General features: G+C 46.6%; 2 protein-coding genes across 4 annotated transcripts in view; one reads left to right on the top strand and one right to left on the bottom strand.

Annotated features, from left to right (window-relative positions):
• The first annotated feature begins 1,374 nt into the window (after positions 1-1,374).
• RGCC (regulator of cell cycle) lies at positions 1,375-19,811 on the top strand. Its single transcript, XM_082234734.1, has 4 exons — positions 1,375-1,873; positions 14,362-14,469; positions 16,709-16,771; positions 17,550-19,811. The coding sequence occupies exons 1-4, from the start codon at positions 1,588-1,590 to the stop codon at positions 17,555-17,557; spliced, it is 465 nt and encodes a 154-aa protein (XP_082090860.1). The 5' UTR covers positions 1,375-1,587; the 3' UTR covers positions 17,558-19,811.
• A 41-nt stretch (positions 19,812-19,852) lies between these two features.
• VWA8 (von Willebrand factor A domain containing 8) overlaps positions 19,853-23,161 on the bottom strand; it is a 96,412-nt gene continuing 93,103 nt past the window's right edge. For 2 of the 3 annotated variants that reach the window (XM_082234155.1, XM_082234157.1), the window contains exons 44-45: positions 22,920-23,158; positions 19,853-21,742 (exon numbers count right to left, since the gene is read on the bottom strand). In XM_082234155.1, the coding sequence (XP_082090281.1) occupies positions 21,634-21,742; positions 22,920-23,158 (348 nt within the window). In that variant the 3' untranslated portion in view covers positions 19,853-21,633. The remainder of the gene's footprint in view (positions 21,743-22,919; positions 23,159-23,161) is intronic. The other variant, XM_082234156.1, reaches the window with a different exon arrangement.

Here is a 23,161-nt window from a genome sequence, read left to right as displayed (position 1 = left end):
TTGGCTTTCAGCAAAAGAGCTGGAGGGAGATCCATGGGGCAAGAACATGTGGCGCAAGGAGGAGCCTTGGGCAACAGGGCCGCTCAGTCCCAGGAAGGAGCCTCCAGGGGTACAGCTGTGCACTTGCATGCTCACTGTTCAGAGCTGCTCCTGGCTCCATTGGGGGGTGGGGGGCAGAGCAAGTGGACCCCTTGGGCATGAGGCAAAGCACTTGGAGGGGCCACTCCTTGTAGCTGTCAACTGTCCCATATTTGGCGTGAAACTCCCTTATCCCAGCGCCGTGTCCCGCTGTGGTCCCGGATTGATGATGTCCCTTAAATTTCCCGGATTTCATGCTCGCCCGGCTCAGGAGGAAAGCGGCGGATTGGGGTCCTCCGCCTTGAAAGAGAGAGCGCACAAGCTGCCATGTCTCCGTCTCTCCCTTTTCCCCCTCAGGGGCGCATCGTGAGGAGATGGGGGGCGGGCGAGCAGGCAGCCCCTCTCTTGCGAGACTTCCTGAGGGAGGAGGAAGAGGAGGGGATGGGGAGGGATGCAGAAGGGCGGCGCTTCAGCTGCCGCCGTGGCGCCGCAACCACCTCATGCCAGGCTCGCGGACGGCGTGGGCGAGAGTCTCCCTCCCTCCCTCTCTCTCAGGTGGGGAAGGGCCGATGGAACTCCTCGCACCAGGACGACGGCAGCCCCGACGTGCTGCTTAGCATCCCCTCCAACCAGTGCAGCATCTTAATGTAGTGATTTCCCCCTCTGCATCCCTTTCATAAGTCTATTTTTATAAATCATTTGTCCATCCATAGTTCAAATTTTTACTACAAGTTTTCTGTCAATCCTACCAATGTATGTAACTCTTTACAATAGCTTTTCAGCTAAATTATAAGCTTTCCCCATTCTTTATTAAAGAGGTCCTCTTCCCGGTTTCTAATTCTGCCTGTAAGCTTTGCCATCTCGATGTCATTCATCAGTTTTGTCTGCCCCTCTTCAGAGCGGTAGACCCTTAGGATCATCTAGTCCAACCCCCTGCAAAACACACAGTCAGTCGCAGCAAAAGCAGCCTGGCTCCATCAGTGCCGGATTCCTGTATAAACTAAACCAAAACCCCTTCTTTTGGCTGCTGATCCCTTATTTTCAAATCTGTAAACTGACAGCTATGTTCCTTCTGCATTTGCAGAAACGCTCTTATTCCCAAGACATGGGGAGCAATGCACAAAAGAGAAATCGCGCACGATACAGAGCATATGCTACTTCAATGAAAACTTACCAGAACAGCATCCTGCAGTTTAATCGGCGATAACTGCAATTGCACGCACGCGCGCACGGATATCCCCATTTGTATGCCGCCCTGCGCGCGCCAAGACCGTCGGGCGGTTCGCAGCCAGCAGCCGGCGTCGCTGGGCGGGGCGCCGGGGAGCCTTCTCGCCTCCCTCCGCCGGAGAGACAGAGAGAGACGGGGCGGGGAAGAAGCCGGCTCCGTGGGCGGCCCCTGCCTCTGCCTCCCGTTCCCCGACGGCAGCGGCGGCGGCGGTTCCCGGTCGGCTCCGTCGGAGGGGGAATTGGGCGCCTCTGGCTCGACGTCTCTCTCTCCGCCCGGCGGCCATGCAGCGTCCGGAGGAGCAGCAGCAGCAGCCCTGGGGCGCCTTGGAGCCGTCGGGGCGTCGGGGATCAGCGGAGCTCGGCGGGCGGAGGCGCCCCTGTCTCTCCGCCGACGGGAGCGTCTCGGCCAGGCGGCCCCCTGGCTGCTCCCTCGACGGGGCTCCCGGGGACCTGGCGGAGGAGCTGCGCGAGTTCGACGCCGTGCTGGACGCCTTCTCTCCCGGCGCCCAGGAGCGCCGCTTCCCCGGCGAGGAGCCTCCGGAGTCCCTCTTCCGCCGCGACGCCCAGAGTGAGTCCATGTTCTGCTGCTGCCAGGAGGGAGCTCTCCCTCTTTATTTCAGCCCCTCGGCCGGTCGTGGGCTTAAGGATCTCTCGGGGATCCTGGGCTCATCTCCTCCCCGTCCTTTTGCTCGACGGACACGCGTCTGCCCCACAGAAAGCGCTTGCTTTCTCGAGCGCTTCAGGGGGGAGCTGAAGTCGACCCGGTCGTGTGCATGAATGATGGGGATTCAATTGCCCAGAGCAGAAATGGCTCTGAAGTTCCCGGTTCAAGTCCAGCTCTATGGAGCACACACGGGGCTGCTTCACCTGTCCTGGGCATTTGAATGTTAGTGCGCTGAAACTTGCTTGCTTGTTTAAAATGTGCAGATAGATGTGCAGTCCTGTGAAATTGACTGCTGTTCTTCCTGCCTTGGCAACTAGGAGATGCCCACTCTGAATGGTCATCTATGGACTTAATTTCGGGTTGGCACTTAGCCTCCCCCCTCCACCCATGCGTTTGAGAACCTCAGGTGTGCTGCCGCTTAGTGTCAGTGTTCTTCTGAAAAAGGTACTGGCTTGACCTTTATCTTTTGCATCTCTACTCTGATAGGCTCCCAAAATTGTTTCTTATTTACAAAAAAACCCCCTCTTTACGACAAATGCGTTTTCTGACAGTTTGCTCAGTGCCATTCATAGCAGAGCCGGGACTTGACTGCTGCACTTGAGAATTAACTGCTCCAAAACATTTGCTTCCAGCAATTTGCTGCCCAAAGCCGTCTGCTTGTTTACCCGGCTTGTTCTTGAGAGAGGAATGCTTCTCAAAGCTATTTTTACCTGTCTTGGGACACAGGCACCCCCACCCAACAGAAACAAAAGCGCAGCTTTGTTTTGTGCCCGTGTTTTTCCTGCTGACGATATTTATTGCGATATATCTTGTGTCATTAAAACTCTGGTGGTTGGGAGATCTAGTCCTAAGCCCCTAGAATTCACTGGAGTGGACTTGTATAGAAAAGTGCTAAAAATCTTCATGATTGGCCATGGAAGCAGCTAGGGCTGGGCAATATCAACTTTCCAACATCGCAATGTATCGCCAGCTAAAGAATGTGATCATAGTGATTGTAGAATTGTAGAGTTGCAAGGAACCCTGAGGATCATCCATTCGGGGATCGAACCGGCAACCTTGGCGCTATCAGCACCACGCTCAAACCAACTGAGATCCATTGTGATGTTGAAAAGGAAGGGGCGTCATTTGGCCCCGTCCCCACGTGGCGCTGATGTGAAACCGCCTCGGCTCTCCCCACTGCCAGCACCCGGCTCAGGGAGGAAGGAGGCAGCTGGAGAAGGAAACCAAGGCTTGACAATATACCTCTGAGTGAAGGTGCCATCATGCTCCAGCCCTCAAGCCAGTCCTGGGCAATGGGTTGATACATAGCCCAGGCCTAAAAACAGCATCTCCACTGTGTTGAATGTGAGGTGCCACGCAGTATTGAAGTCCTCTAATCCCGAAAAGATAAGCAGAGTACTCCCACCCGTTCTTCAATGGAACAGTAGAACATCTGGAGGGATCTCTAGAGAATGGGGTTGTTGCAGTTGCTTCAAACCACAGCTGTAAGCTTGTTCCATAAGTGCCAATTCCTAGGGTCCCAGGTCCCTTCACACACACCCCAGTAAAATATTTGAGGGGGCTGGTCTTGTGGTAGGACCAGGTGACTGACAGATGGTGACCCTACCTACCTGTCACAAGGGACTGTGGGGAACCTAATGGTTTCCCAAATCTGCAGTGTGGCATAATTTAGCACACACAAAATGAGAATTCAAACATTCTGTTTCTTAAAAAAGAAAACACAATGCAAATGGGCAGCTGCTGTATAAAGATATTTGGAACCACACAGGCAATATTTGGAAAAAAAGGCTTCTGTTGCCCTGCCAGCCAACCTGTCCTCCTCTTGCAGCTTCCATTCAGACAACTTTTAACACCATCCTTCTTGCTACGATGTCGTTTGACCACAATCATATTCCAAAGCAACAGTGAAAATCCAAATTTAATAATGCCTGAAGTATTGCCATGATAAAGCATATGAAATAGGGGCTAAAGCACCATGTCCAGTCTGTTGAGTGGGTAGAACGAGGGAGATCACCAAAGATGGTTGTTGGGTTCTCAAGAAGACGATTTAGCTCTAGGGCAGGAATGGGGAGCTTGTGGTCCTTCAGACCTAGCCAGGGATCATGGGAATTGTAGTCCACCAACATCTGGAAGGCTACAGGGTCTCCATCGCTGTGTATATCCATCTCCTCAGAGTATTGCGGAAGAACAGTGTCAATCAACATTTGATGATCTCCTTCTTCCGGTCCACAATAGAAAGTGTCCTTTCATACTGCATCACGGTGTGGGACGCTGGTTTGACATCAACTGATAGGAAGTGCCTACAGAGGGTGGTGAATATAGCACAAGATATTATGGGCTGTCCCGTGAATCCACTGGATGAAATAGCAGAAGAACGTTGCCTCAGGAGAGTGAGGAAAATTCTCAGGGATGATTCACACCCTGGCCAGCACTTTCTTGATCTCCTGCCCTTGGGCTGAAGATATGGAAGCATGATTAGTCGCACCAACAGGGTAAAGAACAGCTTTTATCCGTTGGCTGTTAGGCTGCTGAATGAAAAGATAACAACCGGGCAACTGACTTTCGGGTTTGGCGGGTGTGAGTCAGTAAACGAGGGGAATTAAGACTAAGAGAGCTGAGTGGGAGGTGCTCATGTAATCTCTCTGTGTACAAGTGACAATAAAGTATTTCAATTATATAAAAAGACAAGTCGGGGTCTGGGGGTGTTTAAACCCTCGTCAAATTGGGAGGAGGCAGACTTCTAGTTACATGGACATGCCTTGATTTCTTTCTTGGTATTCTTGAATGGCCAATATAAAGAAACGACAGTGACCTTTTGTAAAGAAATCTGAAAGGCGTAGCAGGATTAATAGAGAGGGCCTTTATTCTAGGGAAATGCACAGATGTCATAACTTGACTGCTTCTCCTCCTTGGCCTTCTATGACACACACTGCTAAATTTACAGCCGCTCACAGTCCAGTACTGTTCAAACATCGACTCTCCCTCTTTGAATACAAGTTTATTCCCCTTTTTGTCTCTGTAGCGAAACTGTGGTGCCAAATTCATTACCCCGCCGTTTCCTTGGTAACGCTTATGCGAAATGTCAGTGTGGGAGAAGCCAGGCCACAAGGAGACATGCTCTAAAAACACAAATCTGCAGCAACCGCAGTATTAAAAAAAGAAGGCGGCTGCTAGGTGGTATTTTGTCGGTAAACAACTTTTATTGGATGGAACAGCAAGCCACCTTACACATACCCTCTCCTCTGGCTTCCTGCAAATTCATATCGGCTTCTTCTGATCTCTGCTAGCTAGTAGCTTAACCACAAGCCAAGAAAAGCATTCGACCAGCTCTTTCTACAGATCCTCTCTCTCTGTTTTGGGACTAGGGCTGTGACTGTACTGTGTCTCTGTAACCATCTGCATTGCGCAGTGGATCGAAAACTGAGAGTCTTGATAGCTAACCTCCCCACTTTGCCTTTGACCTGCCCACTCCGTGTGTGATCGTGATGGGTTCCAGAGCAGGAGGTACTAGGTGTAGGTTCTAGGTGTAACTGCAGCACCAATGTGAGGGTCTCTGCTACCAGCACTGGAGCTCCTATTGCCTTCTGGCCCTTGGGATCCAACAGTGGTTTCTCCTTACACAGCAACCTTTATTTCTTCAATGTAGAATTTGCAGAAGAGTCGAGTGTAATGACTAGTTTTTATAAAGGCTCTAGATGGCCATTTCCTTTTGTGACCTTCTTTGGAGCAAAGTATAGAAGATGAGTTCATGCGATTTAAACAGATTTGCGAGCTAAGATTTGTCTAAATCCAATTCTGAACGGACTAAAGACAAAAGCTAAGGCCGTCCCTTGTCATCACTGTTATGTATTTGCCTTGGTTTCAGAACCATTAGCTACAAAAATAATCAGTTAATTTTTACATCAAAACTAATTCCCAAAACTTATTTATCCAGTCACTACTCTGAGGCAATAATAGAGTTTTCCATTTGTGGGCAAACAGTATTGTCACTGCAACTATCATGTAGAAGGTTAATTCTATATGTTCTGTACTGACTAACTGAGATGTGCAATTTCAGAACAATAGTAGGGAATCTAATATTTTAGACAATAATCTTATAATAATGTTCCAGTACGTATTTCTGTCTCGTTTCTATTTCAATATATTCTTTTCTATACAAAAATGAAATGCTTATTGTGCACATTAGTAAGACTTTCTTGTGAAATATAAATGGGAGATCTAGGGGTATTTATTAAGTAAGTTAAATTCACACTACATGTTTGTAGTAATTCTTAGCTGCTCGTTTCTCTGGCTCTCTTCCTGGATTGGAACCAAGGTGTATTTGCTTGCATCCGAACAAGCTTCCCTCACTGCTGGAAGAATAGCTGGGCAGCAGACCTACAGTGGATAAGCAGTACCATCAAAAGAAGGACGTTGTGCACGATTGTGCAGCAAATCGGAACTGGCCATCCCTGTGTGGTTCTCCTGAACCAGGGCGCTTAATGCCTAAGAGCTCCTCCATCTGGAAACGCCTAGTTTGTGCCAGCAAGGCTGGTGGGTGTCTGAATCTCTGTGTGTAAATATACCAAAAGCAGCATGTTCACATTGGAGATGGAGGGAAAAGGTGATGTTCCAGTAACACATTAATGAGCCATAGAAAGACTTTCCACTCATGCAGAAAAGTTGATTCCCCTCCCTTCAAACCCCGCAGTCCTGGCTATGGACTTTTGTCGGTGGCCCCAGGACACACATGGGGCCTGATATTCTACACCAGGGGTAAAGGTAAAGGAACCCCTGACCATTAGGTCCAGTCGTGCCCGACTCTGGGATTGCGGTGCTCATCTCGCTTTGCAGACCGAGGGAGCCAGCGTACAGCTTCCGGGTCATGTGGCCAGCGTGACTAAGCTGTTTCTGGCGAAGCAGAGCAGTGCACGGAAATGCCGTTTACCTTCCTGCCGGAGCGGTACCTATTTATCTACTTGCACTTTGACGTGCTTTCGAACTGCTAGGTGGGCAGGAGCTGGGACTGAGCAACGGGAGCTCACCCCATCGTGGGGATTCGAACCGCTGACCTTCTGATCGGCAAGCCCTAGGCTTAGTGGTTTAACCCACAGCGCCACCCGCGTCCCACACCAGGGGTAGTCAACCTTTTTGTACCTACTGCCCATTAATGCATCTTTCTTGATGGTAAAATTTCCTTACCGCCCACCAGTGCCCGATGGAAGGAGGATTCAGCTTGTGCCGTAGAACCGCCTACCGCCCACCTAGAATCCTGAAATGCCCATTAGTGGGCGGTAGGGACCAGGTTGACAACCCCTGTTCTACATGGACAGTTATTTGCAGATGCAAAGAGAGTTTGGGTGGCATCAGCACTTGGCCAGGGGTGGGGAACATCTGGCCAGATTTTGCTGGAACTCCAGCTCAGATCAGCCCTAGCCAGCATGGCTGAGGGCCAGGGTGGATTGAAGTTGGAGCCCAACAACCTCTGGAGGGCCACAGGTTTGCCCAGCCCCATAATTACCTATTCATGGCACAGATTTCAGTGGGGCGTTGTCAGAACTGGAGCATAACCTTGTGAAGGCATGGATTTTGTGGCTTGTATCCTCCTGGAAACTTTGATATTGTGCTGGATTGTAAAATGCTCTGAGGATTTCGCTAGTTCTGCTGACTCTTCTGTCTCAGGTTTGGATGACTACCACTTGATTGGATGTTAGACATAATTTATTCTTGGCCCAACAGCCAAGCTTGGTCTCTCCATGCTTTCATGCTGAATTCAGTCAGTGGAACTCCACCAAAGATGGATTGTGCTTTTGTGGCACAAAGCTATAGGACTAAATCCAACTCGACACAGTTTAGAACTGCATCTGTAGACTTCCATCTCTGAATAATAGAAGGATAAGTCAACCTTGCCCACCTATTGATGATGTCAAGGTCTTGGTGTTTTGCTGCAACAAACCTGCAAAGCATGTCTCTGGCAAAAGCACTGGGGTCTTCTATTCCAAGTTAGACCATTTTGAATAAGTTTTGTTTTTGTTCGCATAGAGAGATGCTGGTTGTGATGCATACAAAAAAACCCCAGAGGTGTAGCATGGGGAGGCCCACGGGGCCGTGGCCCCAATGCGCACCTGTTGAATAGTTTGTTTAAACGTTAGGGTTCATTATTGTTTCACAGGATGTGTACCACTTTAAAAGCCAGGGTGCATATCCTGACCTAGTTTTTACATCTGTGTAGTGGGTGGCGCTGTGGGTTAAACCACAGAGCCTAGGGCTTGCCGATCAGAAGGTCAGCGGTTCAAATCCCCGTGATGGGGTGAGCTCCCATTGCTCTGTCCCAGCTTCTGCCAACCTAGCAGTTCGAAAGCACGTCAAAGTGCAAGAAGATAAATAGGTAACACTGCGGCAGGAAGGTAAACGGCGTTTCCGTTCGCTCTGGCTTCTGTCACAGTGTCCTGTTGTGCCAGAAGCGGTTTAGTCATGCTGGCCACATGACCCAGAAAGCTTGTGGACAAACACCAGCTCCCTTGGCCTGAAAGCAAGATGAGCGCCACATCCCAGAGTTGCCTTTGACTGAACTTAACCATCCAGGGGTCCTTTACCTTTTACCTCTCTCCTGGGCATCAAAGGATTTCTGTTTGAATCCAAGACTATCAGAGGAAATAAACCATGTATCATTAAGACTCCACAGTGCCTCATTCCCAAAGGAAATACAATCCCATGGAATCTTGCACTGCTCGGAAGTTGGACTGGCGTGGAAGAATACGTTTAAGTCAAAGATGCAGGGTGACTTTCTGCTATAACACTAAGGATTAAGGGTTGTCTTCTAGGACACTGGTTTTCCACCCATTAGTGAGGCATGATCTGACCTCAAGTGGGTTTCAGCATCACTGCTATCACTGTATAGATTATATGGTATAAAGTTAAAAATCGGATCCCGCAGTGCATGTCTGGACTAAAGGTGGGTCCCCAGTCAGAAAAAATAGTTGAGTACAGCTGTTCCAGACTAAATGTGTTGTTTAAAAATAATTGCATGGTGATTTCTTCCCTTTTTGCTCTAAAAGGAAACTCTGAGTGTTCTTCCACTGCCCTTTCGACTAGTGTAATAACTAACTGTTGCTTAAGCGGCAGTCAGTCCTGCATGTAAGTAGATCTCTTGAGGTTTCGCTGAAGTCTGGAATAGAAATAACTGGAGCTAACCATGAATTATTTTGCCTGCCAAGGTAAGCATCCATCTTTCTGTACTCCAAACCCTTCATTAAGTAAGTTTTGCTTCAGCCAAAGCAGGCTGAATCTGCTTAGGAACTTGAATTCACATTCAAAGAACTGGGCTTGACGATACTTTCCTTAGAATTTTTCGTAGTCTGATCCACCAAAGTTAGTGCGACCGGCAACAGGAGTCAGACGCAGGCGAAGGACATGGTTGGGACACTTGGTGCCCACATTCTATCTGGGGTGATGCTAAATATTAAGCGATACATTCCCAGGAATCGAATCCCCATGCTACGAATTGAATCCCCATGCTAGGATCCAAGAGGGTTGAAGAGAGAGACAGTACAGCCCAAAAGCTTACTGTTCGGTATGACATGGTACTTGGAACATCAGAGGGCTGGTGTGTAGAGCCATGCTCCCTTCAGCTGATGACAGTTACAACTTCATCTTCAAGGGCAACCCCACATGAAGTGCATTGCAGTAGTCATTTTTTAAAAAAAAACATTTCTGCTTTAGGTAGTTGAAAATTTCTAATTAGGAAATAATTTTGTAGCCTCAATCAAAGCATCGCATAGTGCCAGTTTTGCAGTAGTTCATACCAATAAGTTTGATGTGGGTCCCAGTAGACACCAGAGATTTCCCTTATGCTCACGGCTCTTTGCCCTTTCCCTGGAGCCTTTGGCAACAGCCATGCATAATGATAGAAATAGAAGGGCTTACAGGAGGGAGGGAGAATAGTATATCCTGAACCTCTATGCAGATGATATGATACGCATGACTCAAATGACGCAGAATACCTTAAGAGCATTGTCGAAAAACCTGGCGAATTTGAAAGGGTGGCTTTTTGGATACATCTTAAATAACGTATTTCAGTATACCCCCAATGATTAAATGCGGCTAAAAGAATGGATAAATATTCCACAATGCCATAAGGATTTCCAATACCTTGGGATCTGGATACCCTGAAACTTGAACAAATTACATGCTTTAATTTGTTCTTTTAGTGAGTTTTTTTTTTAAGGGCATGAGTAGATGGAATAAATTACAGCTTTAGGAAGAGTTGTGGCAGCACATATTATGATACTTCAGAACTTACCCTTTTTGTTTCAAGTTCTCCCCACCCCTCTCCAAACAGGTAAAGGTAAAGGTAAAGGGATCCATGACCATTAGGTCCAGTCGTGACCAACTCTGGGGTTGCAGCATTCATCTTGCTTTATTGGCTGAGGGAGCCGGCATACAGCTTCCGGGTCATGTGGCCAGCAATGACTAAGCCGCTTCTGGCGAACCAGAGCAGCACATGGAAACGCCGTTTACCTTCCCGCCGGAGCGGTCCCTATTTATCTACTTGCACTTTGATGTGCTTTTGAATTGCTAGGTTGGCAGGTAGTTTGAAACAATGGTCCAAAATTATACCTGTTTTTGCATTTCAGAAAAAGTAACCTGAATTGGCCAGCGGAAAATCGGAAAGGGGCAGGTGGAGATTATGGTGCTTTTCAGCCGAGGCAACTCAGCTTTATTCAGAGAAAGATTGATAAAAAATGGATTATGTTGGAGCATGAGATATTACTGCACGTGGATTTAGAGGCATAACCATTTTGTAAATTGCAATACAAAAAAACCCATATACATTAAAAGATCAGGACACGGGGGGGAATGGAGGGTCATTCTCCCCCAATGCGCTTCTTACTGTTTCCGCTGGAATATCATCCTCAGGTTGTAGATTTACCTTGACAGAAAACCATTTTGTATTGGGAAAAGAAAATTATGTTCAGCAGCCTCACATTTCTCCTCAGTTATCCCTACTATATATGCGGACAGAAGCTATGAAACCAATTGTAATGGGAATTAGAGCTGCTTGTCATCAACATACTGATTTCTGCACATTGGATAGTTTAAAAATGCTTAAAGTTGCCTCTCCAAGGCAGATTCCACTGTTTAGAGTTGTGGGGTATCCTTCAGGTTCTGCTGAAGTTCATTTACTTAATTTTTATTATTATTAAAAAGAAAATGCTACCCTGAGGAGCAGACTTCCAGGTTACAGCATGGTCCACATTCAAAATGTTGCCTGCCTGTCTGCCTGTGTGCGTTTCATTTTTAAAATACCCAGTTTCATCTTTCATTCTCTACTAGCTTTTGTAGTCCAGCACCCATATAGCCATAGGAACAAGAAACTTTGAAAAAACGCTCTATATTTTCACCTAATAAATAGCATAATTTCAGGAGTGTTGCTATTATGGGAGCCCAGAATGTGGAAGGGGTGATTAAAAACCGAGTGGAGCTGATAACACGGAATTGGTTAAATATTTGCCAGTTATCTGAACCTTTTGTTTTCTCTGCCGTGCCATCAGGCCATGAAGATCTTGCTCCCTATTGTGATAGGAATTTTGAGGTCTTAGATATATGGTAATGTTCATAAGCGTACCAACCAAGCACGTACATAGATCAGAACAGGAAGACCGACCTGGAACCATTTTTATTCCTAAACTGAGCAAATGTTTTCTCCGCAAGGTCAAAGTGGGAAACCTCCCCATTGTCTCTTTTATCACAAATCCTGTCTTAAGGGCACATTTAAGATATGAATAGGGTGTGAGCCTGTGACCTGGCCCAGGAACTAAGTATTTATCACTACAAGAGAATGGCCAGGCTCCCCAGGCAATCCAATCAAGTAACCTGCCAGACAGGAGATAAACAACAACAGGAGAAAACAAAAAATTCCTTCCAGTAGCACCTTAAAGACCAACTAAGTTAGTTCTTGGTATGAGCTTTCGTGTGCATGCACACTTCTTCAGATACGAAAGCTCATACCAAGAACTAACTTAGTTGGTCTTTAAGGTGCTACTGGAAGGATTTTTTTATTTTGACTATGGCAGACCAACACGGCTACCTATCTGTAACTGAAACAGGAGAAAACAATATTGAAATTTCTGTTTTAGACTGCCTTTTCTGTGATGTATGTATGATGTTTCTGGGGGTGGTCTTGATCTACAGGGTGGCAATTTTAAAAGTCTTTATAAGGCCTTGCGCACCATTTTTCTGGGTCCTCCTCCTCTCCTGCGGGTGAGGGGAGCATCCTGTTGCAACCAGGGACGCGGACTTATAAAAAATATTGGGGGGGCCCGGGAAAGCTCATGAATAATAAATAAGCTCATGAATATGCAAATAAAGTGGCGCCGCCTCCTCGTGAGCGAATAGGGGAGAGCGTGCTGCGCCTATTAATCAGCTCCAAAGGAAATTGGGTGGAGCTTTTGCTCGGGAGGGAGGGCAGGAGGCATGCAGCCCGACCCTGTGCATTTTGGGCTGGGGGAGGGGCGGCGGTGGCGCTCTGCTGGAGGGGCGCCCGAGATTATTGGGGGGGCCGAACCCCCCCAAACGAATTTTTGAGGGGGCTCGGGCCCCCTCAAGCCCCATGGAGTCGGCGCCTATGGTTGCAACAGATCAATGAAGATCAAGCTTACTAGCTGCTTTGCTTCTCAATATTCTCTGGTTGGCCTCTGTTATCTTCTCCTTCCAATAGGGAACCTATGTAAGGACTCTATACGGGCTCTTGGATACCCCATAAGGAAAAAGGGCATTTTTTGTTTACAACACTATCGAATGGCCCGAAGGCAGAAGTTTGTTTTCAGCACATCCGAGCTACATCAGATCTAATCAGCCGGGGCAGCGCATGCTTTCATGTGTCTGGCCAAAAGCACACAAATCCACACAGATCAATTAGATTCCTATTTTAATAGACACTCGGATGCAGGGGAGCTTTTCAGCCCCTTAAAACCCTCCCCCTATTTCTAGAGCTGTACTTCTGTGGGCACGGAGCCCATAATAGCCATTTACATAGGGGCCTGGAGCAGTTTGGGGGAAGGTCTCAGCCTAGTTAGTGAACAGGGGCTTTATGCCAACCTCTCCGAACTTCGCGAAGGACGAACAGAAGTGTAAATAAACACACATACTGTAGCTAGTTGTGTTGGGTTCAGTGGGATGTCTGCTGCATGCAAGAGTACATTAAATATTTTCACCCCCTTGCCCACCTAGCCTATTTCATTCCGTTAGAAGAAGCCGACAGCAGAAGAAACCTTTTATGAGCTGCTGCGCATGAACCACAGCCAAAGAGGCAGAGAGCAGCTGGTAGAGACAGAAGGAGCATTAAGACTGAAGCACAAAAGTCAAACAGCATTAAATCTTGAGAACGCCTTCGAAGCCACGCTGCCATTGTCAGCTGCTGCCATTGTCCGTTTTGCGAGTGAACACACCATCTTACCTTTAAAGCCAGGGCCTTTTCAGTGATGGCTCCGACCTGGTGGAATGCTCTGTCCCATGAGACCAGGGCCCTGCAGGATTTAACCTCCTTCCGTTGGGCCTGTAAGATAGAGCTATTCTGCCTGGCCGTTAATTTGAATTCAGCCTGATCTTTTATTTCCCTTCTCTTCCCTCCCCCTCCCCTTTTATGAAGATTACTCTCTCTGAGACCCCACAGCTAATTCTCCCCTGGCCTCCTCGCTGGCCCAAGTAGGACCAATTCAGCCAGCTAGCCCTGGGGATCATCTAATATTTATTAGATGGATTTCCCCTAAATTGATTTTTGAACATTGAATTTTATTGTTGTTCATGTTTTTATATTGTATTTTATGCTGCTTTTACAATTAAGTGTTTTAAATTTGTTGTTAGCTGCCCTGAGCCCGGTTTTTGAACCGGAAAGGGCGGGGTATAAATAAAAAATTATTATTATTATTATTATTATTATTATTATTATTATTATTAGTGGGAGGGAGGGATGTACCCATTATTAAGACACCTTTGTGACTTTTATCTGGTCTTGGAACCCTGAGGCCGTTCTTGTCGTCTATAGCTGCACCTCAGACTATCTGTCTCTGACTTGGTTCATTGCAGGCTGTGAATAAAGCTCGCTTCCCGCCCACCCCCCTTTTACACGTAAGAGCCTCTGTTGAAGATTTGGGACAGGAGGCAGGATTAGCACACAGAGAGTTAACTGTGAAACCCTTCAGGAATCTGTTGCTTCTTTTTTCTCATTTATTTGGGGTGGTGGAGAAGGGATTTTAATCAGCTCTCATTGATTAAGTCTACGGGGTAATCAAATTTTGCAGCACTAGCAGAATGGCATGGGTATAGTCATTCGTTCTCTCTCTAGTGGTGGGAGGGGGTTGAGGAAGGGAGCTACTTTCCTGCCCTAAATGCTTGATATGTTTTTGTTGCAGGTGCAGATTCACTCTGCAGAAATAGTTTCGGTTTCAGTGACGGAAAGCTAAATTCCCCAGCGCTATCTCCTGCAGCTGTGTCTACTCCAACAATAGCTTCTCGCAAAGGTAATGCAATTCTGAATAGCACAGGTGTGTTTATAAGGTCACGTTTATGCTGAGCATCCATGTATCTTATTCAGTGTTGTAGAGGTAATCCACCCTCACCCCCCAAACCCCTGGATTGGCTTGATTAAGCTCCCACTGTGAGGAGGAAGAAAAGACCACCATGAGCTCAGAGAGTGTGCAGGCTAGAGAGGGATTTCTCCTTAGGAACCACCCTCTTTGGCCTCTAAGCTCTCACATGTGGCTCCGGGCCCCTTTTTCCGTGGGATGGTGGCCATTGGATGCCTGCCCTACAAAGACAGTGTTTGCCTGTGCTTCAGGATCGCATTATGGACCTCATTTCTGCTAGTGCTCAATTTGTTTCCATGCCAAGGCAGAACCTTTAGGATCTATAAAGTACAGTGGTGCCCCGCAAGACGAACGCCTCGCAAGACGGAAAACCCGCTAGACGAAAGGGTTTTCCGTTTTGGAGGCGCTTCGCAAAACGAATTTCCCTATGGGCTTCCTTCGCAAGACGAAAGCCCATAGGGAAATCTCCGGGACAGCGGGGAAGCGCAGCGCGTCTTCCCCACTGTCCTCGGACCTCCTCCGAAGGCTTGCGGTGGGGAGAAAAGCCCTTCTCCGCACCGCCAGCCTGGCAAGCGGTTTCCATAGGAACGCATTAATTGATTTTCAATGCATTCCTATGGGAAACCGTGCTTCGCAAGATGAAAAACTTGCAAGAAGAAAAAACTTGCGGAACGAATTAATTTCGTCTTGCGAGGCACCACTGTAATGGGAAATAAAACTTGTTTCTCAGGAGCGCAGGTGCATTTTCCTTGCCACTAAGGAACTCTACAAGACACTCCTTGCAGCCAAGTTTAGGAAGAAGGGCTTCTGGATCAGGGAGAGCCATTTTCCTATCCTGCAAGGGCCAGACATCTTTTCACAGAAATAGGGAGAAATCAGTTAACACTTAAAGGTGGACCTAACACGATTTGCACCTTGCAAAACAGTACGAGAACTGAAACACAGCCATCCTTTGAAATTGGTGTCTCTCTGAATTCCCAGTGCTGTTCTCTAGCCAAGTATTGCACACAAATATGCACTGACTGCAGTAAAGTGTGCATAGAAATGCATATATAGCATTAGTGAAAATAACGTACAAAAATTCATTATATTTTGAAAAATTACTTTGCAAAAAATGTTGATACTGCTTACAGACTTGTGCATATTAGGACAAATTAGTGTGTGTTTTAATGTTATTGTCAGGGGTTCAGGAGCAGAGACGCAGAGAAGGGAGGAAGCAGAGAGCGAGGGGGAGGAATCCGAAGGGAAAATGAGTGATGATGACGACCCGAGATCTCCAAGCCTAAGCAGTGAGTCAGAGGACTCCCAAAAGGGAGCCCCAGTGAGCAGAGCAAGGGGGGGATCCGGGGGGACACCCCAGGAGGAAGGGAACAGAGGAGATTCAGAGAGTAGCAGCTGGAAGTCGGGACCCACGCTCATAACTGAGGGCGGCAGCAGCTGGAAGTCGGGACCCACGCTCAAGACTGAGAGCAGCAGGGAGGAAGGTAGCCAGGCATCGGGTTCCGGAGGCTGTCAGCAGGAGGGAGGGCACGAGTCAGGGGTGGTCACGCCCTCCTCAGAGAGCGAGGCAACGGTTAAGAGGAAAGTAGAGAGTTGGGCGCGCGCGCCAAGTTCAAATGCAGCGGAAGCTGGAGCAGTAAGCAGCCCGGAGAGTGAGCCAGGTCCCAAAGCCCGCCGCAAGGAGGCAGAAGGATCAGGGGGGTCAGCGTCAGAGGAGAGTAGAAGGGAGGAGGCCCAGGGGGGCAGAAGGACCCAGAGACGTAGGGAGAGGCGAAGGAGGTGGAGCAAGGCTAGGGTATTAAGCTGGTGTGCAAGAGGCGGGGACTCAGACGGGTCTTCGCCGACCTAGGGCAGAAGGTGTAGAGCTGCACGCTGCAGTTCGGAAATGAAACCTGTAACTTAATAAAGACTCTTATAAAGTGAACGCTGGCGGACTTGGTCCTATGTGAGCTGGGACTGGGTGGCAGCTCTGACAGTTATGTTCTTTGCTGGGTTTTGATGGATGGATGTAGTTGTTTTCTTTCTGTAAGTTACTTTGGGTTGCCTGTGAATAATTTCTCAAGTGGCATTAGAACTCTGGAAAACTCATGAATTTGTGTCTTTAAATGTTCATTGTTATTTATTTAGACATGCACCATAAAGCACCGTATCAATCTTGGGCTTGTTTTTCCAGGAAAACTTGGAGACACAAAAGAATTAGAAGATTTTATCGCTGATCTTGATCGGACCTTGGCAAGTAAGTCAGGCTAATGGGAAACCAGACTCAAATTCATTTATTGCAGATGGCTGGGAAAGGATGGCTGCAGTCTCACCTCTCAGATCCTGGGCACGAATACCAGGGGAAAACTGGAACCTACTTTAGACAGCTGAGGCAAACCACAAAATGGCATCTGCCAGGGAAGAAGGGGCGAGCGAAGATCTACTCGGAAACAAGGGGGAAATCCAACCAACCTTACTCAACAGTTGAAGTGGGAATCAGAGGTCGTTGCAGGGGAAATCTGAATCACTCCGGGTGTGTGCAGAGCCCAGGAGACCCCAGAGGGCAGCCCTTGCCATTACCTTCCTAGGCATGGGAGGAGACCCCCCCAGTACCTGCTATTCATTGAGAGGCCACTATAGAGGCGGCCTTGGGGGGAGGGGGGCTGAGCAGGAGGCAGGTCTGACCCCCCCCCCAAAGTGGCGCCACAGCCATTGCTGCCACCATGGCAGCAGCGAGGAATGCATCCCACCGGATCTGCTCCTATGGATTCTGCCACCTGAGGCTGATCGCCTCACCTGGTCTCAGGGGTGGGCCGGCCCTCGCCTACTTGTCCCCATTGCATCCTCAGTTTGGCCATAAGGGCTGGAGTGATTACTCCTTGTTGGTGTAACTTGTGAACCTTCCCAGCAGCGGTGTGTGACCTTAGCAAGGTTATCTTGCTGTTGTAGAGGTTTAAGGAAACTGACCCCAAAAATACGGTTGAGTCCATGACAGCAGGCCATTTTAATACCTGCCCTGCCTTATGTTCTTATAGGTATGTGAAACAACTGTTTTTGCCTGAAACTGGCCTACAAAAGGATGAGGTTGAGTCTGGGCTGATCCTGTTCTGTACGACAGAGACATAGACGGAGACCCTCATCTCCCAAGCGTGCAACCTGCCATCTTCTCTTCCACTTTTAACCGTGACGACTCTTGTAACTTTCCCTTCAAATAACAAATTTGCTGATGCCGTACTTTTTCATAAGATATAGCTTAACATTAATTTAAAAGTGCTGACGAAAAGATTTGTAATTTTATATAGCTAATGTAAATGCTTTTTTTGGTTAAATATATTTTTGTATGCAAATAAAATACAAACTGGATTTTTTTTGTTTTGAAAAAGGGGGCTGTCTGCTATTTGACACTTTCATCCCATTCTTTCAGAAGCTTACAGCGGTTAACTTGGGAAGCCGCCATCCTTCTGACACAGATCAGTGTGGTTCTAGTTCACCCTGTGCCCATTGGCTTGCAAGGATTCCATCTTGCATTAGATAGCACGCTGGCCGGCTGGCTGGCACAATTCTGCCTCTCTTTCTCAGTGCCCATTTACAGTGACGAGAGGCGTACTCATCTGATATGACAGACATGGATGGGAGCGACAGAGCTGTAGCAACTGAGCTTCTATTGAGCATAAAAACAATGGGAACGCTCGGCTGGCGTACGTACGGTAGTCTGTGAAGCCAGATCTCTTGCATTCGGTCTGGTTTCATAAGGAATACCTCCCCCTCCCGGCATGTTTCCTGACCCCGTTTTAATTAATGTAGACATTCATTTCAGTAAAAGCAACATTGCGTGTTGCACAGTCTTTCAATATTTGGTTACTCGTGATGAACTTTGAGGGCAAGAATGCTGAGCCTAACTATATTCCTGATATATTCATTTTTGTTGGGAAGAGGGAAATTCAGTCGTCCTGTTCTGAAGGAGGGTTGCACCACAGGGCTATTTTGAATGTGAAGATTATTTGAGGGTTGCATTGAGGGGACTCGTATCATACTCGCCTCCTGGGTTTGTACTGTTTTAGAAGCCACCTTTAAATAAATCACTTGGACAGCAGTAAAGGTTAGTTGACTCTCCCCCCAAAACCTTTTATCAAATCTCGCAGCTGCTTTCCCTGAACTGAATTCCTCCCTTCTCCAAGTGCAAATTTCTTTATGGCTGTAGTACATTAACTTCCAGAGAGGCACTGAAGCATATTTTCAAAAAGAACACTCGTGGGAAATTGTTCACATAAGGGTGAGTTCTGTTATGAGTAAGAATAGAAAATAAAGACCTACACACTGTGTTCTCTAGATACAAAGAGACCCTTATTTATTCTTTTAAATGTCAGAATGGGGAAAACGGGTTATTATTGTTCACACGTTTTTGGATGCAGCAGATGGACTATTTAAAGAAACATTTGCTGGCTTGCCAATGTGGCTGAGCTGGGAAGAGATCCGAAAACTGACTGACATTGTGAGTGTAATGCAAAGTCTAGAAAACAAGGAACGAGTCCAAACGCCAAATTATGAAGAAATCTTAAAAAATAAGAGTGCTTTGTACAGCCCTTCGGGGTCTTAGGGCACAGAAGTAGAAATGCTATCATTGTCCTTAAGAAATCAACCTTCCCCTTAGGTTTTCTATTTGTCATTGAGTTGCACATAGGAAAAAGGTTGTAAGAGATTTGTAGGAAGTGTATTTTGCATTTTACATCCAATTCTTAAAAAGCCTGGTTCACACACTGCTTTGTTGTTTCTCCAGCTCATTCTCTTGTGTATCACAACACATACAGTCTCACATGGGGTGTGTGTGACTGTTTCAGCAAACAACCACCTTGCATTGTTATTTTCCCGGGAAACAATGTTAATGTTTGAAATCTTAAAACATTTTCTAGCTGAAGATATTCTGCTGACCCGCTTCGTTTTCTGATGTACTACCTGCCTTGCCTCTCTCTCTTAATCCAAAATTTTGAATTGAGACGTTTACATTTTGAAATACATTGTGAACCGCCTTGAGGATTTGTTGGGGAGGAATGAAATCCACAATATTATTCCTCTCTTCCCCCTGGTTTGAATTTAGCAGATTTAACAAACTGATAGTAACATGTGGTCCAGAGCCAAGTGACGCATGAATTGTGAGGCATCTTAATACATAACCATTATTCACTCTTGCAACTTACTAAACTAAAATGGAATTTCAGAGCTTGCCATACGTGGATGGTGGTGCTTTCACGCCAGTCTGCTTACGAATGCAATAAAATATTACCGTTTGTGTCTCTTGATTCCTCGCATTGCCCCTAAGCTGTTTTTTTTTTTTAAAAAAAAAGTTTCACATTTAGAGGGAGCTCACGGCCTTTTCCAGTTTTATGCTATTATCTGTTGCCCTTCCATCATCAGGAACATTGTCATGCCCATGTACAGCAACATCTCACTGCCTTGGATGATGGAAAATGATGCTAAGGAGTTTGCTCTGATATTGTACTGCTCTGGCTTTCAGAACGACTCCACATTTTTCTGGCTCATTCAGTGGACAGGGAATGGCTCTCAAGTACCACTTCACTGTGGATGGCAGAGCTCTCTCTCTCTCTCTCTTGAGACTTTTTGCCGTCTCTTCATAATTGGACAGAGTCAGCATCGTGCTATGCAGTGTTTTTCTCCTACAAGACAAACAGCAGCTTCAGGAGAAACATTTAGATTGGGAAAATCTGATTTGGTTCTTAGCCTGGTCAAATATTTTCACTTAACACAGCCTCAGAAAGTCAGCTGCAACCAAATATAATGCCTCTGGGCATTTTCTTTCAGTGTTTGCAGATGCACTGTTGCTTATAATTACAGTTAGATGTCTACACAGAGCGGGAGAAAATCCTAAGCTTCTGAAAAACAGTGACGGCCATTCTAGTCCAGCAGGCATTTAAATGAAGCTTTGGAGTTTTTAATGATATTTTATTTTATTCGTTAATATGCTTTTGCAATTTCTATGTAAACCACTTGGAAACATTCATGATTAAGTGATATATAAATAGCTGAAATTATATATTTTTTAAAAAAACCGCTACAGTACTGCTTGTTCCAATTGTGCAGTACCTTTCATGGGCGAACAAATCACTGCTCACACTGCAGCCAACTCAAGGGTAGATTAACGATCTAGAATTAAACAAATTGGTTTTTCATTTGAAATTCTTGGAAGTTTTCAGATGCCTGTGAAACAACTGCAAATCATCCCAGCACATTAGCCTCCACACCTTAACACTCAAGGCAGAAAACGCAAAGGAAGATTATTAGATCTGTCTGATGTGCACATTACCACATTCATTCTTATTAACAGACAGAAAATTGTTATGAGTTTTACCAGCTCCAAAAAAGGATCAATGGGAAATGGCAAAACATCCTGCTTTTTGCAGTAGACCAGTGGTGTCCAAACTTTTTTCAAAGAGGGCCAGATTTGATGAAGTGAAGGGCTGTGAGGGCCAACCAAAGTTGTTGAGCTTTATTTAGGGTTGAAATTGCTGAGGTTTTTTTTTAGGATTTTACCCAGGAAATAAACTGCCACAGGGGCTGGATTAAACCGACCAGATGGCTGGATTAGGACTTTGGTCATGCCTGCAGCAGACAAGATATTCAGTGCAAATCAGTGTCTAAGGAAACTGTAGATGGAAAGTTTAAATTACTGAAAGCTTTTAATGTGGGTGGGGTTTCTTAAAAAAAACACCAACCACTAAGGTTTTTACTCAAATGTAGCAGTAATAGGTAGATATGCCCATTTAAGTACAATATATACTCCAATGTAAAGTATAGTACTTATTCGAATTGAAGGCCTACGGGTTGTATTCTGTGCCATCCATGAGCAGCACTTACACGTGTAGAAGGCAACTTCTTCTTCCTATCCTTTCTCCTCTAATCATGTTGAGGGCTCCACCCTCCACAGAAAACATTGAGGCGTGTGGGCTTGGGGAGGGAGGCAAAGTCCCTTTACGGAAGCACAAAGTCCACCGGTACAACGCTAGATTCCACCCAATGTTACTAGAATTAGATCACCCTCTTAAACTCCACCGAGGTGCTTCCCATATACAAGTGACCAGTTACAGATTAAAAGCAGACCCCTTCCTAGGCGTTTGACAGCATGGTGGAGGTGAAGATCTGCTGTAGAATCTGTGGGATATCCTTGGTGTCCATGGCAATAAAGGAACGGCCGGCTGGCAGCGTCCTTTGCAACCTGCAGATCAGGAAAGAGAAAAATACATGATTGCAAATTGTGTCCCACTACAATAAATATGTGGACACATGTGGCGCTGTGGTCTAAACAAAGAGCTTAGGGTTTGCTGATCAGATGGTCGGCGGTTCGAACGGGGTGAGCTCCCGTTGGTCGGTCCCTGCTCTTGCCAACCTAGCAGTTCAAAAGCACGTCAAGTGCAAGTAGATAAATAGGTACCACTCCGGCGGGAAGGTAAACACCATTTCCGTGTGCTGCTCTGGTTTGCCAGAAGCGGCTTAGTCATGCTGGCCACATGACGCGGAAAGCTGTCTGCGGACAAACGCCGGCTCCCTCGGCCAGTAAAGCCAGATGAGCGCCGCAACCCCAGAGTCGTCCGCGACTGGACCTAATGGTCAGGGTCCCTTTACCTTTACACTAAATACATCAAATAATGTTTAAATGCTCTTAAGAAGAAAGTAAAAATTTCCTTCTAAATCTCTTGTACTGTAACTGCAACCTGAAAGACTTGAAAGCTTTGGTGGGAGCAAGCGGAAAAAGCTTTGCCTCTGCAAAAGTCTTTCTGCAGCAAGACTCCTTTCTTTTTGTGTTTGCTATGTGCTATGCACATGCGTGGCAGTCAGCACAAAGGAAAGTACAGCATTAATACTCCGGATATTATGGGGCTTGTCCAATGGGACTGCGATAGGGTGTCGCCTAAGATGTGGGATATACAGCAAATCCACGAGGAAACGTGTTTTGTGTTCCCCAGAGCACAAAACCAATGACTGATTTAAAGTAGATTATTATTATTATTATTATTATTATTATTATTATTATTATTATTATTATTACATTTCTTAATTGCGAGAGGTAGTCTTTGGAGGCACAGAATACAAGCAGCCCTTTGGTAAGGTAGCATTTTACTTCAGCCAATACTGAGTTAAACACACAGCAGAAGAAAGGCCGAATCTCTCATTTGTCACACCGAACTCTGGCATGGGCAGCAGTTTTTGCTTTCTGCAAAGCTCAGCTTGGCATGAGTTCTCTGCCGCTCACAGCACAAGAAACTCTGTGTGATGCAAGGCAACCAGCCTGGCCAGAATGCCAGACCTGAGCAGATTTGTGGAGAACTGTGCAGAACACATTTTTAAAGAAAACCTATGCCATATGTATGCATGCCATGAACTCATTGACCTACCTGTCTGCCTGATCTCCTAAGGAGCCTATGAATATGGCAAATGCGTTCACTTTGGGGTTGATGGTCAAGGCTTGAGCAAACCGGGCTGCGGGGATGCCGTACCGCTCAAGGTTGGCATCGCTTAAGACTATGACGAAGTACTCGTCTGCCTCTTCTTTCGCAATCTCCCGAATGGCGTGCTCTGTGCCCTCCAGAGTGTGGTCGCCACTCATACAGAACTGCGCGTGGGCATGCATTATCTG

Source organism: Podarcis vaucheri, assembly GCF_965113315.1.
Source record: "Podarcis vaucheri genome assembly, chromosome: 8".
Taxonomy (NCBI): domain Eukaryota; kingdom Metazoa; phylum Chordata; class Lepidosauria; order Squamata; family Lacertidae; genus Podarcis; species Podarcis vaucheri.
This window is presented reverse-complemented; position numbering and strand designations above follow the sequence as displayed.

What these genes read in the sequence shown, in the direction of transcription:
- RGCC (XM_082234734.1), top strand. Translation starts at nt 1,588, where the DNA reads ATGCAGCGTCCGGAGGAGCAGCAGCAGCAGCCCTGGGGCGCCTTGGAG. An exon ending in CTTCCGCCGCGACGCCCAGA is followed by an intron (nt 1,874 to 14,361) that starts GTGAGTCCATGT and finishes TTTTTGTTGCAG; the next exon opens with GTGCAGATTCACTCTGCAGA. An exon ending in AACAATAGCTTCTCGCAAAG is followed by an intron (nt 14,470 to 16,708) that starts GTAATGCAATTC and finishes TTGTTTTTCCAG; the next exon opens with GAAAACTTGGAGACACAAAA.